At 36.3% G+C, this 15,124-nt stretch overlaps 1 protein-coding gene across 1 annotated transcript in view; it reads left to right on the top strand.

Moving 5' to 3' along the window:
- Nucleotides 1-15,124, top strand: part of KIF20B (kinesin family member 20B) — a 41,475-nt gene that overhangs the window by 14,680 nt on the left and 11,671 nt on the right. The window contains exons 15-25 of the mRNA XM_075717586.1: nt 675-942; nt 1,588-1,649; nt 1,836-1,955; nt 3,569-3,734; nt 7,574-8,786; nt 10,158-10,296; nt 11,309-11,431; nt 11,862-11,922; nt 12,534-12,659; nt 12,925-13,061; nt 14,071-14,226. Coding sequence (XP_075573701.1) covers nt 675-942; nt 1,588-1,649; nt 1,836-1,955; nt 3,569-3,734; nt 7,574-8,786; nt 10,158-10,296; nt 11,309-11,431; nt 11,862-11,922; nt 12,534-12,659; nt 12,925-13,061; nt 14,071-14,226 — 2,571 coding nt within the window. The remainder of the gene's footprint in view (nt 1-674; nt 943-1,587; nt 1,650-1,835; nt 1,956-3,568; nt 3,735-7,573; nt 8,787-10,157; nt 10,297-11,308; nt 11,432-11,861; nt 11,923-12,533; nt 12,660-12,924; nt 13,062-14,070; nt 14,227-15,124) is intronic.

Genomic DNA, 15,124 nt, shown 5'->3' with positions numbered 1-15,124 from the left:
AATAAGTGCCTATTTGAAGCTGACTGCTTAGGCTTCTTATATGGACTGTACTGGAGTGGTCCCAGAGACTTTTTCCTCCTTCAGGCTATTGTAGCTACAACTGAAGCAATGAGAATTGTATATACACATAAGCCATAACTAGACTCTTAACTTGAGGCTGGCTCTTGTGAGTTTAGAACCCTTTGTTTTTTAAAAACAAAGAGGAAAGATATAAAGTCAATGTTTAGAGTACAGCTTAATTTGATAAGCATCCACAAACTTACTTCACCTCACAAACCCTTACTCATATTTGAAAATTTCAGATGTATTCTTCTAATTCCTTCTAAAACTCTTCACTTGCTATGTTCATTCAACTAGGGAGAAAAAAAAAAAACAAACTTGCTTTTATATTAAATTTGGAGGGGATGCTTTTGTCGTGATATGAAAGGGAATGTGATGGTGGGTCATTAAATGCTATAAAAATAAAGTAGTTGGTTTTTGATAATGGAGACTTGTGTGTGAAGGTAGACAGAAACTGGCAATCAAATTGCATATGAACCCACAAGATGGCTTTGAAGCCAGAATTAACTGTACTTACATGTTTGAATTCATAATGGTCTTCCAAGTTTTCTGTAGAAATAATGGCTATTGTGTAATTATTTGCCATTTCTAAACAGATATAAATTACCTTTCAGGATGAAGAATATAGCATAGGGCCAGGCACCTGCATTGATCTTGAAGGCATTATTGATTCTCTGCAGAATGATGTCATTGATATCAAAAAGCAGGCAGAAGCAGCACACAGATACATTCTGTCCCTAGAGAACCCACAGGAAGCTATAGGCTGGCTTGAAAAACAACTGGGGAAAACTACTGCTGAACTAACTAAGACCAAAGAAGAACTGACGAAGAAAACCAATGAACTAATCAAAACTGAAGAAGAGCTGACACAGAAAACCAAAGGTGAGCTGGGTGTAAGTGTGATGTGAAAGGCAGAAAAAAAGAAATGACTGACTACTGTAAAATAGAAATGATAATCCAGTTGAGCAGGAGTTTGAAACAAAATCATATGTATAGAGGTAGCAACCGATTGTTTTGTGTATGTTCCTGTTGAACAATTCCACAGGCGTTGGTTATAATTAAATAAATTATATAAATAAATTATATTATAATAAAGTTATATATATAAAGTATATAAATTATATAAATAAGACAAAACTTAACTGTCAGTTGTAGACTCCTGAATTGTGGGGTAAAATGTCAACAGTATTGATTCTTGATTTCATGGTTATATTGTAATCCCCACACTTCTTTACATCTTGCTGATGCAGGGTTTTCAGGTATCCTGTGGAACATTTGTAGAGGAAAAAGTAGCCATACCTCATAATACAATTTCAACAGAGGGTTTTTGCCATGATCTAGATATTATACAAGTTGCAAGACCCAATTCTCCTATTCAAAAAAACCTAAACAATTTTTGAAATGTGTCCTATAAGTAGAAGTCAACATGAAAATAAATCAATCTATTCAAAAGCTACTGAAGTACCAGAAGACCTGGAAAAATGGATTACTGAGTAAACTATGTAATGGCTTCTTTTCCTGTTACAGACTTTGAAATGCAGATGACTAAATTGGATGAGTCTGCTGAGCAGCTTAAAGAAGCAACTGAGGTAACTTTCTCAAGGAAAAACTTGTGCAAAATTATTTACTTTAATACAAAATTCCATTAGCTTAAAATGCTATTATAGTATGCTTCTAGCTTTTTTTTATATCATGCTTAGCTTAACTGATCTTGCTTCTAAATACATGGTATAGTTCAACACTTTAACACTGACTGAACTACTTTCTTTTCCAAGAAAATGAATATACAGAATAAAAGGATTCAGGAACTAATGGACATTGTGGAGCAAAAAGATGATGTTATTATGAGACTACAAGATTTGATATCCCATTTAGAAGAAACCGTAAAAGACTATGTAAGTCTTTAGACATCTCAATTGTCTTTATACAAAAAAAAAAAAATTCTAAATCTATGCTTATAATGCATTTAACTATTTTGGAAAGCTGAAATTTTCTGCAAGTAATTGCTGCTTGCTTGAAATGGTAGCAGGTGAAGCTGGCATTGAAACTAAAGTTACAGCAAAATGTGTGCAGGGGGTGTGTGTGAAAAATGGGACTTTCAGAAGCAGTGATCTGTAGTTATTATTGGAGAACTGTAGATGGGGCCTGAAGAGCCTCTCTAAAGTGGGGGGGAACCAACCTCAAACTGGGAGGACTTAAGCAGTGGGAATAGAGGGATTACGTCACTGTCTCTTTATCTTTGCCTGAATGGAAGAGGAAGGAAAGGAGGCTTTGCTGCAGCAAAAGGTCAAATTTAATTGAAGTTAGACGTTAATGTGAGAAGGACAGTGATTGTGTAAATTGGCAACAAAAACTGGTGTGTTCCACCTACCACCACCATGCACACACACTTTCAAAGGAAGAGCAATAATATGAGTATATTGAACAGAGTTTGAACTACAAGTGGATAGCCAGGATATCGCTGCTTTTGATGTGATTAATAAAACTTGCAACTAGCTAGTATACTGCTAGCTGCTAAATGCCAAAAGACTAGCTTGGCTAACCTGTACACATTTAAAAAATCAAAACATGCAGTTAAGCGGGGTGTGGGTGTGTCTTTGAGCCTGATGTCCCATAACCTGAAGTAGTTCTGAGAACATTTTAAATGAACTTAGTCAGCACTCTGATCCATTTCTCTCTTCCACTGTAAACTTAAGGCTTTGACCATACTTAATCTTCTATTCCCCCTCTCTGCCCCACGGCAACTTAGCTTTTTCAATAGTATGAATGCTCTGAGAGTGATAGAGTTGTGATGAATGCTTCCTATTACTACTCCTTCCAAGAGCAAGGCTCCAACTCTGTCCAGTACTTCTATGAGACTGTGTGGCATGAAACTTAAAACATGACCACAGACCTCAAGTCTCTTCTATAGGGTTTTTTTTTTTAAATGAAGTACTTAAAGATGAGTAATTGGTCCGTGGCAACCAGCATGGCTTGCCACTTATGTCATCTTGCAAGTAAAGAAACTTTATTCTTAGTCAGATATATAGTCTAAAGTATGTATGACAGAACTGACTAACTTTTCGAATTGCGTCAGATCTGTCATGATAAAAATGATCTGTGGCTTTGCTGAAGGTGGTTATACCAACTCTACCAACTATGACAATAAAGTGATGACTTCTAGAGCTGACCATTTGCCCTTTGAACAAATCAGGAATTTCACCAACTCTTTTGACACTGGAAATTGTTTTCAGGTGGTAAACAAACTCCTCTTATGCACAAGCTTGCATTTTGTAGTTTCCTAGTCTCTTGCTCTGCTTTCTGTACAGTGCAAAGCATTGTGCTTATTGGTATCTGAAGGTGTACCTACTTTTGGTTTAAGTAACTGATCTGTAACTGACTTGTTCTTCTGATAATTCCTATATGTTACCCAGATAGTTCTGTAAAAAATATTTGCATATAAGATTACTAAGCCTTTTAAGTGCTCACTTTGTAAAACTTCAAAGTAATTGATCTTATTTTAACACAGGACAACACTGTAACTACCATTAAAAGAAAATTGGCAGAAAAGAACTCTAACAAAGTGGTTGAAAGCAGCCAATTCAAGGATTGTGAGGAAAGTGTGTTGGAAGTGGGAAGAAAACGTTGCTTTGAAAATAAGCCTACTGTGGAAGAAGAGCCACCTCCAAAGAAAGGTACAATTTCTACCATCACTCAACAGGGGGTCCTCCAAAAAAACTTGATAACTATTCCAGAACAGAAGCAAAGAGTTGTGAAGCGTAAGCGTTATGTTATGAAGAGAAAATCTACTATGTTAAACTGTAAATGGAAGTAACTGTTATGTAAATATCGTCTGTTTTGCAGCAGGTCCTATACTGTTCACTCCTAAATGCTAAAAATAAAAGTTAGTTTTTAGACTCTTTCCTTTCTGCTGTTTTTTTCTCATCTGTTAATGTACTTGCAGACTCAGCTGTAGTTCTTAAGCAATTTCTTAACAGCTATTTTGTACTAAACTTGCGGTTGCTGGACTTCTGGGAAAGTAGCATCTCCTGCTCAAGTCTTCTAAAACTGTCTAAGCAAGCATCAAAGGTGTCAATGACCTACTGATTGTTCAGTTATGCATTATGCGCTGTGAAGCTTGATGTTTCATTCTGTATGCATGCTGTGAACACACAGCTCTGGTCAAGATGACAGTGCTGGCAAGGAAGAAAAGCTTTCCACTTGAATGGAAGTAAAACTATTTTAACTCCACAGATGGCATATTTTGTGCAGCTTTCATGTTTGCACTTGCAGTCTTTTTGCTTTCTTTTGCTTTATCTGTGAGCTTACCACTCTCTTTAGAATGAGGTAAATAAACTAGCTGCAGTTGAAGACCTTCAAGGGTAAGGGTGAAACTTAAAGGACACCACCACTTATGTTATCCATTTCATTAAAGTCTATTAATCGGTGAGATTTGAGCTATATGGGACTGACTAGTGCAAAATGGTCTTTGTAAGATCTGCCTGCCTCTAACTTGACTTCAGGACACAGCTGGGCTTCCATTTCTTGTAGAACTATGGAAAGCTTACATGAAAGGGGAATGAAAAGTCTTCCCTTTTGTGTCCCTTTCTTGCCTTACTCCTGTGGAAAAGGTGAAAGTAAGAAAATCTTCCAGGCATTGTTTGGGTGAGGATAGGATAGAAAAAGAAATAAGGTTGAAAATGGAAAGTGGAAAAATATCTATCTCCATAAAGAGCGATAAAACTTGTTAAAAGGAGACCTGTCAAATTCACATGATCACAGAACACTGAGGATACATATGGTGAATAAGCTGAATGCTGGACTGTCATCACATTCTGCAGTGAAGGAACGAGTGAATGCTCAATCTCTTACAAGATCAGTTTAAGTTTATGAAACAAAGCATTTCATGCAGTGGATAGTGAACTTCTAGTATTTGCTACCCTGGAAGGTGGGAGGGGCAAACCATCCTCAGATTCCAGGAGTAGTTAGGCAAGCTAACAGCCTACAGGTCCATACATAGATACTGAATTTGTTAAGCGGGGATGTATTGTTTCAGATTCCTCCAATGTTCCCAGCTGCTCTCTGTCAAATGGTTCTCTGTCACCAAGGGTCTGTATGAAGTGGCTGAGCCTAGCAACAGTAGCAAAAGGAGGTAAAATACTAGGCTAGCTCAGCTGATGGTGTGTGATCCAGTAGGGCATTTCTGATGTTTGTACAACTTGTTCAAATAAGCATTGTTTGAAGTCTTTCTTAAGACAATCTTCTATCTCCACACCAGACACATCTCTGATTTGTCTCTACCATCTGTGGTTGGGATGAATATTGGATTGATGGTGCCATCTATATAAATGTTACAGGAAGGGGGTGGAAAATTAAGCTGATGTAGACTCCTTGATATAGTAGGCAGTAGTAGGTTTGTTATAATCTCATGACTGAAGCTCATTTAAACAACCAAAAAATAGAAAAGTGATAGCTCTTATCAAACAAGAAATTAAAGTGGATAATTAACAGTGGCAATTAATGTCAGCACTAAGATTTTTTTGTTGTTGTTGTTGGGAAGAACAGGCTATTCAGTCATGTCAAATATGTTTCTTTTGTGGGTGTTGAATATAAAGCATCTGATTTAAAAACTGAGTTAGATGCTCCATAATGATGAAACTTATTAACATATACTTACATTTAACCATTCTCATTAAATGTACTTGGCACAATAGAGAACAAGGAGCATAGCTACTGTGATGGCTTTCTTGTAGAATTTAGATATGCTAGTGGCCTATGACCAAAGTTTATTTTGGGAGAAGATAGGTTATCTTGTCTTGAAGTTCAGGGTTTTGTACTTTTCTCTAGGACTTGCCTCCCACGTTTTGGGGTGTGGCTTTTTCTTAGTATTTCTTACATAAAAAGCTTCTGGACTGAATATCATGTATCTTCTTGCACTAATATTTATCCTGCTTTGCTGTATGATTGTGGTTGTCAGTACAAAGTATCTAGATCACTTCTAAATCCTCTTACCCTTCTTGCTATAGGTGTTGGGCTAAGCTCTGCTACTTTTTTCATCTTGCCACCTTAGATCACAAAATATGTCTTAAGATGCCTCAGTGCCTCTCCCTTTTAGTGAAGTATGTAAAATTCATGTCCAGTATGAGGAATATGTAGTATTTTGTCTGATATGTTTTCTTGGGACTACACAACAGGGCTTTCGGAGAAAACCATCTCCCAGTCCAAAAATTTTAATCTTGCAGGATTTAGAAGCATGGCTTTACAAGCCAAAGTAAAGCTGCTGTTGTGTCTGGCCTTGCAGGAGCACTTGATATGTCTAATTAAAACAGAAAAGAAAAGGTACAGAAAAGCAGGAAGAAAAAAGTGTCCTGTGAATTTGATTGCTCTAAAAATAATCAAAAACCAAAACCTGAATTGAGGTGGAAAACCCTATTGCTAATTAATGCTTCAGTATGACTTTTTGTTAGTGACTCAAAGTTAGCAACTATGAAACATCCTCTGAACAGATCCAACAAGTTTTCATGTAGTACACATGTACCCATAGGCTTAAGGTTCCCAAAGTGAAGATGACTGCCAAACTCCACCTTACTGTAGTTACACTACTTATGAGAATCCATAGTATCTTCCTGGAGTACGTAATTGTGATGACCTAATCCTTAGAGATAGTCAGGCTTGATTTTTTTTTTTTTTTTTTAAATACTAAAGCATAGCATGCATGTTACTAAATGGACACAGCTGGATTCTAAAACACTTGTGTTGAAATACAGCTGGAGTCAATTTTGAAGGTGGTGAAATGCATGTGACTTTAGTTAGAATTGCTTGTTACTTAGGGGGAAAAACAGTCTTAAGCTAATAAAATATTTATGGAAATTTGGAGTTGTAATGGAATGTTCTACATCTTTCTGGGAGAACTTTACATGCAACACTTTAGGTGTGGACATAAATAGTTATCTTTATATCTAGTTTAGAAACAAATTGAAAAAAGAAGAGAGGAAGGCCCCAGATGATAAGTGAAAAACTTGTGCTGGATTTTTAGCTTTATTTTTAAAGTAAGGGGATATTGAGTATGAAAGGAACTTCTCAGAGAATTATATACCATTGCTCTTCTAAATGTTGAATAGATAATTGCTGGCTGTATTAAAGGGATTGTTGAACCAGTGAAGATGGAAACTAGATATAACTGTCAATGGTACCTAGCTCATAGGTATTACTACGTAGTAGTAAAACTAGCTAGATTTTTCTACTAGTGGTGCACAGTAGAAGGCTGGAATAGAGCTGTGGCAAAGTGTTCTTTAAGGCACCTGAACACTTCTTGCTGCAAACTATGTCTAGAACCCTAAGAGGCACCTATTGCATGTTAAACTGTTCAGGGAGCTTTAACTACTTCAGGACTTAAAAATGCCGTATGATATGAGGGTGTGGCTTTCAGATGGTGACCATTTTTTGTATAGTAATTGCTATTTGGTATTGCTAGTGACTTGTACTATTGATTTTAATTAACTAGTATGTTTTGGGGTTGGTTTTGTTTTTTTAGGAAATATGAAGGAGAGTTGGGAAGATGACTATCTAGAGCAAAAGAGAACTGAACACGTGAAAACAAATGCTTCTGACAACTATGTAGAAATACTAGCACTGAAGGAAAGAACTGAAACCTTGGAAGGTCAGCTAGCTGTGCTTGAAGAACAATGCAGAAGAGAGAAAAACGAAAAAGAAGAGTTCAGCGGGCAGATGAAAAACTTGCATCTCAAGCTCTCTGCTTCTGAAGAAAGGGCTTCTAGCTTAAGTGAAGAACTTCAGCAGTGTCGAGCTGACTATCAGGAGGTTGTTTCTGAATTGGACAAACAGAAAACTATAAATAGGGAACAAGAAGAAAAGATTATTCAGCTAAATAATGAAGTAGGAAGTGCCAAACAAAATATAATTGATAAAGTGTCACAAATTAAAACAATGCAGTCCAAAGTAGATGAGTTGTATAAATGTCACTTAGAGTCTTATGCTATGGATATTGATGTAGTTAATCTAAAGGATTCCTTAGACTCTCAAAAAGATGAACCAGAGAGATCGCAAATGAGTCCTGTATGCATGCAGTCCCAAACTGCTTCTACAGCAGATCTGAGACGGGAGAGCTCCTTTCACTGCAGTGTTGAAAGCATTTGGGAAGAGTGCAAAAATATTATTAAGGCTTCTTCACAAAAAAGTCAGCGGATTCAAGAACTACTTCAACAAGTTGAAGACTTAAAAAAGGGACTTGATGACACTGAGAATTATAATAATCAACTAAAAATAAAATTAAATGAGATTGCAAATCAAGATTGTCAGTCAGTAACGGAAAAAGATCTTATGAATCAGTTACAAGAACAAATCCAGAAGAAAACTCAGGATTTTGAAAAACAGGCTGCAGAAGATCACAGACTAATTGCACAGTTTGAGGAGGAAGTTACCGGCTACAAGGGAAAAATAAGAGAGCTTGAATGCCTCTTGGAGGCTTCTAGAGCTAAAGATGACAGCATAACAAAGTTAGAAGAAGTACTTAAAGAAAAAGAATCTATTATTTTAAATCTAGAAAGTAATACAGTAGCTCTGCAAGAGAAATGTGCCAATTCTGACAAAAAACTGAAAGAATTAAATGATCAAGAAGCAAATCTGAAAGATGAAGTTGTACAGTTGATGAACCGCATGGAGAACATGAAACACTCTCTTCAGGAAAAGGAGAAAAAAGAGGATGAGCGATTACAATCTATAGAATTGTAAGTAAATAATGAGATAACTCATAGCCCTTTGCGAATAGACTCAAGTTAAAACTACCTTCTGTGAACATCAGTTTATTTCTACATAACACATTTGCATGTTTATCAACTTTATTAACCAAACTGCTTCTTTAAGAAGTTTTAATACACTACTTGAATTTTATATTTGCATATTCTGCTGGCTATGTTTTTCCTCAGCTGTCTGTATATGCTTTCAGAAATATAGATCTAAATCACGTGGAACTATTGTAGGGGAGAACAGTACCATACAAGGAAATGAATTATTTGGGGATTTCCAATAGTTTTATGTTGCGTACCCTTTCTGGAGGAAACTGACATACATAGTTTAATGTTATATCCTGTAACTTGTATAAAAGCAGGCAATGTTTTCTTTGGAAAGGAGTGTGAATGGTAAAAAGGAAAAGAAGAAAGAAAAGAAAAAACCCTAGGGAGTAAACGGCTGGCTTTGGTAATAGCTATTCTAGGTGAACACAGTCTACTATAAGAACCTGAAGAAATAATGGGTGTAGGAGGGCAGAACTTCCCCCAGCCCCCTCTACGTTTTAAATCTTTAAGAAATAAGAGATTAAATTTATCTGAGAGATTATATTTGCTATATGGCAAGGAAATTGCGATCATGTAAAAATAGCTTTAATATGCTATGTAGACCTACTTCTGACTTGGGTTTCTTTAGTGCCATATCTGTGGGTACCTGCATATACTCACTCTAAAGTACAATTTAGCATGAAGGCCTGGGGATCCCTGACCCTGTGTTTATAAAGCTTTGAAAGGTTTTCCTTTTGTGCGGTCTTGTTTTGTATTGTCAATTACAGAATCTAAAAAAACTTTTATTAGTTTTAAAATAAAAGTCCAAGATGTCTTACTGTAAATTTTTTTTAAAAAAATACAACCATTTGAAAATAAACCCATGAACCTATAGCACTTGTAACAGCAGTACTTGTTGCAGTGTTATTGTTCTTTCTGTTTTCTTTTGATTTTTATTTATTTTGATCCTTACAAGGTCTGTGATGTAGATATCAAGTTTAAATTTACTTTGTATTAATCTTGTTCCTTTTGTTACTTGTAATGACATCTAATAGTAAAAATGGTTGCTCTACTGTACTTTAAAAAATTAAATTTAAGAAATTGCAGCGTTCAGAAGGGAATCTGAGCAGTTTGTTGCTTCAGGATCATATGATAAGAAGCTGAAATCCAAAAGTAAAATTATGAAGATTGTAATTGATCTGATAGGTCTGAGATTCTATTGATGAATAAAATTAGGAGTCAAAGTGCCTGAGTTAATGTGTAAAAGCTGTTTCTTTGAGATGTGTAATATTAATGTTATTTATGTGTCATAATTTCTAATGCAAGGCTACGTAAAGATCTTTCGGAGAGCTCTGACCTTGTACAGAGTTTGAAAAAAGATTTGCAGAGGAAAGAGGAAGAATATACAGATTTGAAAGAGAAATTTGCTGATGCCAAGAAACAAATTCAACAAGTACAAAAAGAGGTTGGTGACTATAGGCCAAATGTTTCTTTTGCAAGTTTAGGCTTTGGGTTCTGTTATTAAAACCAGTTTTCCCAAATCTCAAACTACGAATGTTAAAAGTGATTCACAATAAGGCTATTTTGAGTGATACATTCAGAGTAACAGTGAGTCTTAAGTTACTCTGCTATTGAAGATGTAAGCTAAAGATAAGAACAGATGTCAAAACACAGACTAGTATAGTTATTGAAGTGGGGAAGTAAATTTTATTAATACACTTGAAAAAGGTTCATGAAAACTATGGCTAATCTGGTTACGGAGAAGGACTTAATAATCTTTATAATAACAGTAGCCTTACATTGTTATTTGTACTGACTTCAAAGCCTCAGACTTCAGACTTGTGGAAAATGCTGATCTCTGGGAGGAAAAGATGGATTAATAGGAAAGGAAAGCACTAACTTCTAGAGACTTTTAAAAATCTGAGCAATGTTTTCTATTAAGGTTGGGGAGAAGAAATGAAAAAATGAAATAACATTTACTAATGTGAATTGTTAGTCTTTAGTTCTCAAGCAGTAGGATTTCTTAGAACCTCATAAGAACTTAAAATCCGAATGACTGTTGTGAGAATTTGGGCTTGAAAGTTAAGCCTTAAAAAAAGTGTTACTGTTTTCCCCAACAGCCTAACATGAGGACCTTTTCCTACTCAATATTCAGTGTATAATCCTCTGTTTGAGAAGTAGCAAGGATTGGATGGGATTGCATGTCAGAAAACTTTTTTTTTTTTTTTTTTAAGGACAACTGAATTTGTAGTTTGATTAGGCTATTCCCCCCACCAAATGTAATACTCTATGGTGAAAATCCTTCCCTAGGAAGGATGTACAGTGTCATGTACTTCCAGCCCCTGAAATTTAGCTAAGATGCTTGCAAAAATTTGACTCTTAATTAAAGTATTTGGATATTTAGGTAACTTAGGGAGATTGTGAAAGGCTTACAGCTAAATGTTAGCTTTGCTTGCTGTCTTTGTACATTGTTACAGGTGTGTACAATGCGATCTGAGGAGGAATCCCTGAGGAACAAAGTTAGTGAACTTCAGAAAATTAAAAACCAGTTTAGTGAAGACTTAGAGATCAAACAGCGCACAATCCTGCAACTTAAAAAGGTATTTTATTTTTTTAAATTTTACTTGCTCTTAATTTTTTTAACTAATCCATTAGTGAGGCAATTTTCCAAGCAGCAGGAGAAAGCTTACAGAAATTGGGGTAAAAATAAGAGTAGCCAGCTGAAATCAGTTTTAATGGATGAATGAAAGATGTTTGAAGAACTTTTCACTGCAGGACATTGTCAAATTGTTTTGAATAACTTGCCTAGTAAATACGTACTTAATACCTGCAGATACCTTGATTCTGATTAGTGACACTTAGATATTGCTCCTTTACACTATAAGAAAAACTTATTTATTCTGGACAGTTTGACTTAAATACTTTATTCATTACTTATTAAACCTCAGATTGAAAAGCTACTCATTTCTAGCATGTATATTTGTTTCTTTCAACACGTTTTCTTTAATTTGCTTTCAATGTGATATTTAGGAGCAGTTGAATAATGGGAAGCTGGAAGAAATCTCCAAACAATACGAGAAAACACGTAAAGGTCAGAAAAAGCCATTATTGTTCCATTTTTTTTGTGTGGAATGACAACATAATGAGTTGTCATGCTGTTAACAAATTCAGAGTGTCTTGTATAGTTACATTTTAATATATTGAGAAACTCCAACCTGGACATTAAAATGTTAGTCAGGAACTAATTTTCATTGAATCATTATTAGCAGGTGTATTTGAAAGCAAATAAACAGTCTCGGAATAAGAAACATAAGCCCCAGAGAAAGTGTGGATTTGCTGTATCAGTGTAACTTATTAAATGTTATTTGCCACTTCAGTTGGCCGTTTTAACAAAATCAAACACTGAAACATGAACTAGCACAACAGGTTCTAAACATTTAGCAGTTGAACAATGGCTGGTTTCTCATATAATACAAGCCATAGTCTGACTGACGTTAACATGGAAACGCTCACCTAAATCCAGTTGATGAGAATCGCTTAAGAATTTTGGATTTGCATAGTTCGGTAGAGATGCTCTATTTCTTTCTAATAGAGGTCTTGATGTCAGAGAATGGGGGAAATGACTTGTAATGAAGGTACTTTGGGAGAGAATGGTGGGAACTAAGAGGGGGCTCATCTGTAAATTTACTTTCAAATCTTCAGATCTGTGTGCAAAGGAAAAAATAATTGAAGATATGCGGATGACGTTAGAAGAACAAGAACAGACTCAGGTTGAACAAGATCAAGTGCTTGAAGCCAAATTAGAAGAGACCAACAGATTAGTTTTGGGTAATCTCTCTATGGAAAGGGAGCAGGGAAACAAAATGGTTTTGGATGTATTGTGATAGCTGCTTTAAATTTCTGGTTTTGTTTGTTGACTGTTATTTAGGCATTAATTTTATGTAGTACATAAACTTCTAACAGTTAAAGGCTTCTGTTTTGTCTTTGTGGTCATAGCTGATAAATCTAAATAACTTTAGTAGAAGGATGTGAATGTGGTCAAATATGCATTTGAAACTATAGATAACGTGACCTCATTTTGTGTGCTGACTAGAACTGGAAGCGTGGAAGCAGAAATATAGAGCGCTGAGTAACCAGAGTGATAGTGACTGGCAGCAAAAGATGAGCAAAAATGAGGAGAAAAACATAAATGAAAATGAGGAATTAATAAAGCTGCAAAAAGAACTGAAGGTAAAATACGGTGATATAATTCGTACTTAGTTTTAAAGTCATAACTTCCATTTAGGAGTCTAAATATTCTTGTGTTGCTATCCTCAAGAGCTAGGGCATGATATGGCAAGTTTCTACACTGGTGAAGGAAACCTCCTCTAAAAGCTGCAGTGCACCAGTGCAGCAAATTCTAGATGCAGTGTCTTTGTAATATATGGTATCACTGATGCCTCATAATGGGGTGCACCCTTCTCTATGTTATGCTACCATGGGCGGTGCTTCTGTAGCTGGGCTCCTCTTACAGTTGTCTTAATCCAACTCATGATATCCATTCCAAACCTCTTTCCTGTCAGTTGCTTGGGCAACTAAATCAAACTCTTTCAAGATCTTGTGCTTGCTGTATGACCCATAAGCCCTTCCTGTTCAGCTGAGGACTTACCTCTAATTCTCCTTGGATTAGAAAGTAGACTTTTTTCTAAGCAGCTTTTCAGGTGCCCTGTCTTGTGTGGGAGAATGTCTGACAGGAGGTTTGATTTGTGATAGAAAAGGAGGCAAAGTTGCTGTAGATTGAAGTGGCGTTCCTAGGTACACTCTATCTCTGCCTACCATTCAAACTGTACTGCATTCTTTGCCCTTCAGTCTTGAAGTAGAAGTAAGTTTTCTAACATGTTCTGTAAGGCAGCATAAAAGATTGGGAATTTCTAAGTTAAAAGGGTCTCTTTACCATTACTTTTGGTGTAACTTTTATAGTGTTTGTGACTTACCCAGAGCATTTGTAGAGGAAAAAAAATTCTGTTCCATGAAGACATGGCAGTCTGAATAAGTGCTGAAAATTATTAATTTTTTTTCAATAGAGAAGAACAAATAAGAATGTAATACTCACAGTTGGGAATGTGCTGGAGTACAGCTGTGCTAGTATTTTTGTTATCTTTTTGAAATGAATTCATTTAATGGTCATCTGGATTTTAAGTTTGGGGGTTTTTTTGCTTAATCTCTACCTATGGATTTATTTCTGGTTTCATTAAAATAGGAAAATGAGGCAAAGTATCAAACTGATAGAAAGAGGTGGCTGGAGGAAAAAATGAGACTCATAAATCAAGTAAAAGAAGCTGAGAGCCATCGCAACAGAGAAATGAGAAAATTTGCGGAGGAGAGAGAACGTCATGTAGAGCAACAAGCAGAAATTGTAAGTGATTGGAGCTCTCAGCAGAGTCCTGTAGTGTAAGTCTTTAGTACAGAGCAAATATCACGTCAAGTGATAATAGTGTGGGCATTTGAGGGTAGCTGGCCTTTGTCAAAGTCCCCTCACTTTATCACATGGCAAAGCCCAGATGAGATCTTCTCAATATGAAGAGGGAAGAATAGGAGGGTCACAAAATGAAAAAGCTTAGTACATAATAGAAGTTAACACGTCTGTTCCTTTCTATCCTATCACCACCTCACTAAGAATTCTTCAAACTTCATCTTGTGTGTAAAACACCAGTAAGTAACCTACACTTAAATGAATTGCTACTCAATGAAGCTGTTGTGGTTTAACCCCAGCCAGCAACTAAGCACTGTGCAGCTGCTTGCTCGCTCCCCCTACCCCGATGGGATGGGGGAGAGAATCGGAGGAGTAAGAGTGAGAAACACTCCTGGGTTGAGATAAGAACAGTTTAATAATTGAAATAAAATGAAGTAAAATAGTAATGATAACAACAACAACAATATAATAGTAATAATAATATACAAAGCAAGTGATGCACAATGTAATTGCTCACCACTTGCCAACCGATGCCCAGCCAGTTCCCAAGCGGCGATCGCTGCCCCCCGGCCAACTCCCCACAGCATGACGTCATATGGTATGGAATAGCCCTTTGGGCAGTTTGGATCAACTATTCTGGCTGTGCCCCCTCCCAGTTTCTTGTGCACCTGGCAGAGCATGGGAAGCTGAAAAGTCCTTGACCAGTGTAAGCACTGCTTAGCAACAACTGAAATATCAGTGTGTTATTAACATTCTTCTCATACTAAATGAAAAACACAGCACTATGCCCGCTACTAGGAAGAAAATTAACTCTATCCCAGCCAAAACCAGGACAGTATCC

The sequence above is a fragment of the Pelecanus crispus genome, chromosome 10 (genome assembly GCF_030463565.1).
Source record: "Pelecanus crispus isolate bPelCri1 chromosome 10, bPelCri1.pri, whole genome shotgun sequence".
In the NCBI taxonomy this organism is placed as follows: domain Eukaryota; kingdom Metazoa; phylum Chordata; class Aves; order Pelecaniformes; family Pelecanidae; genus Pelecanus; species Pelecanus crispus.
The sequence above is the reverse complement of the archived record's forward strand: the minus strand, read 5'-3'. Positions and strand labels throughout refer to the sequence as shown.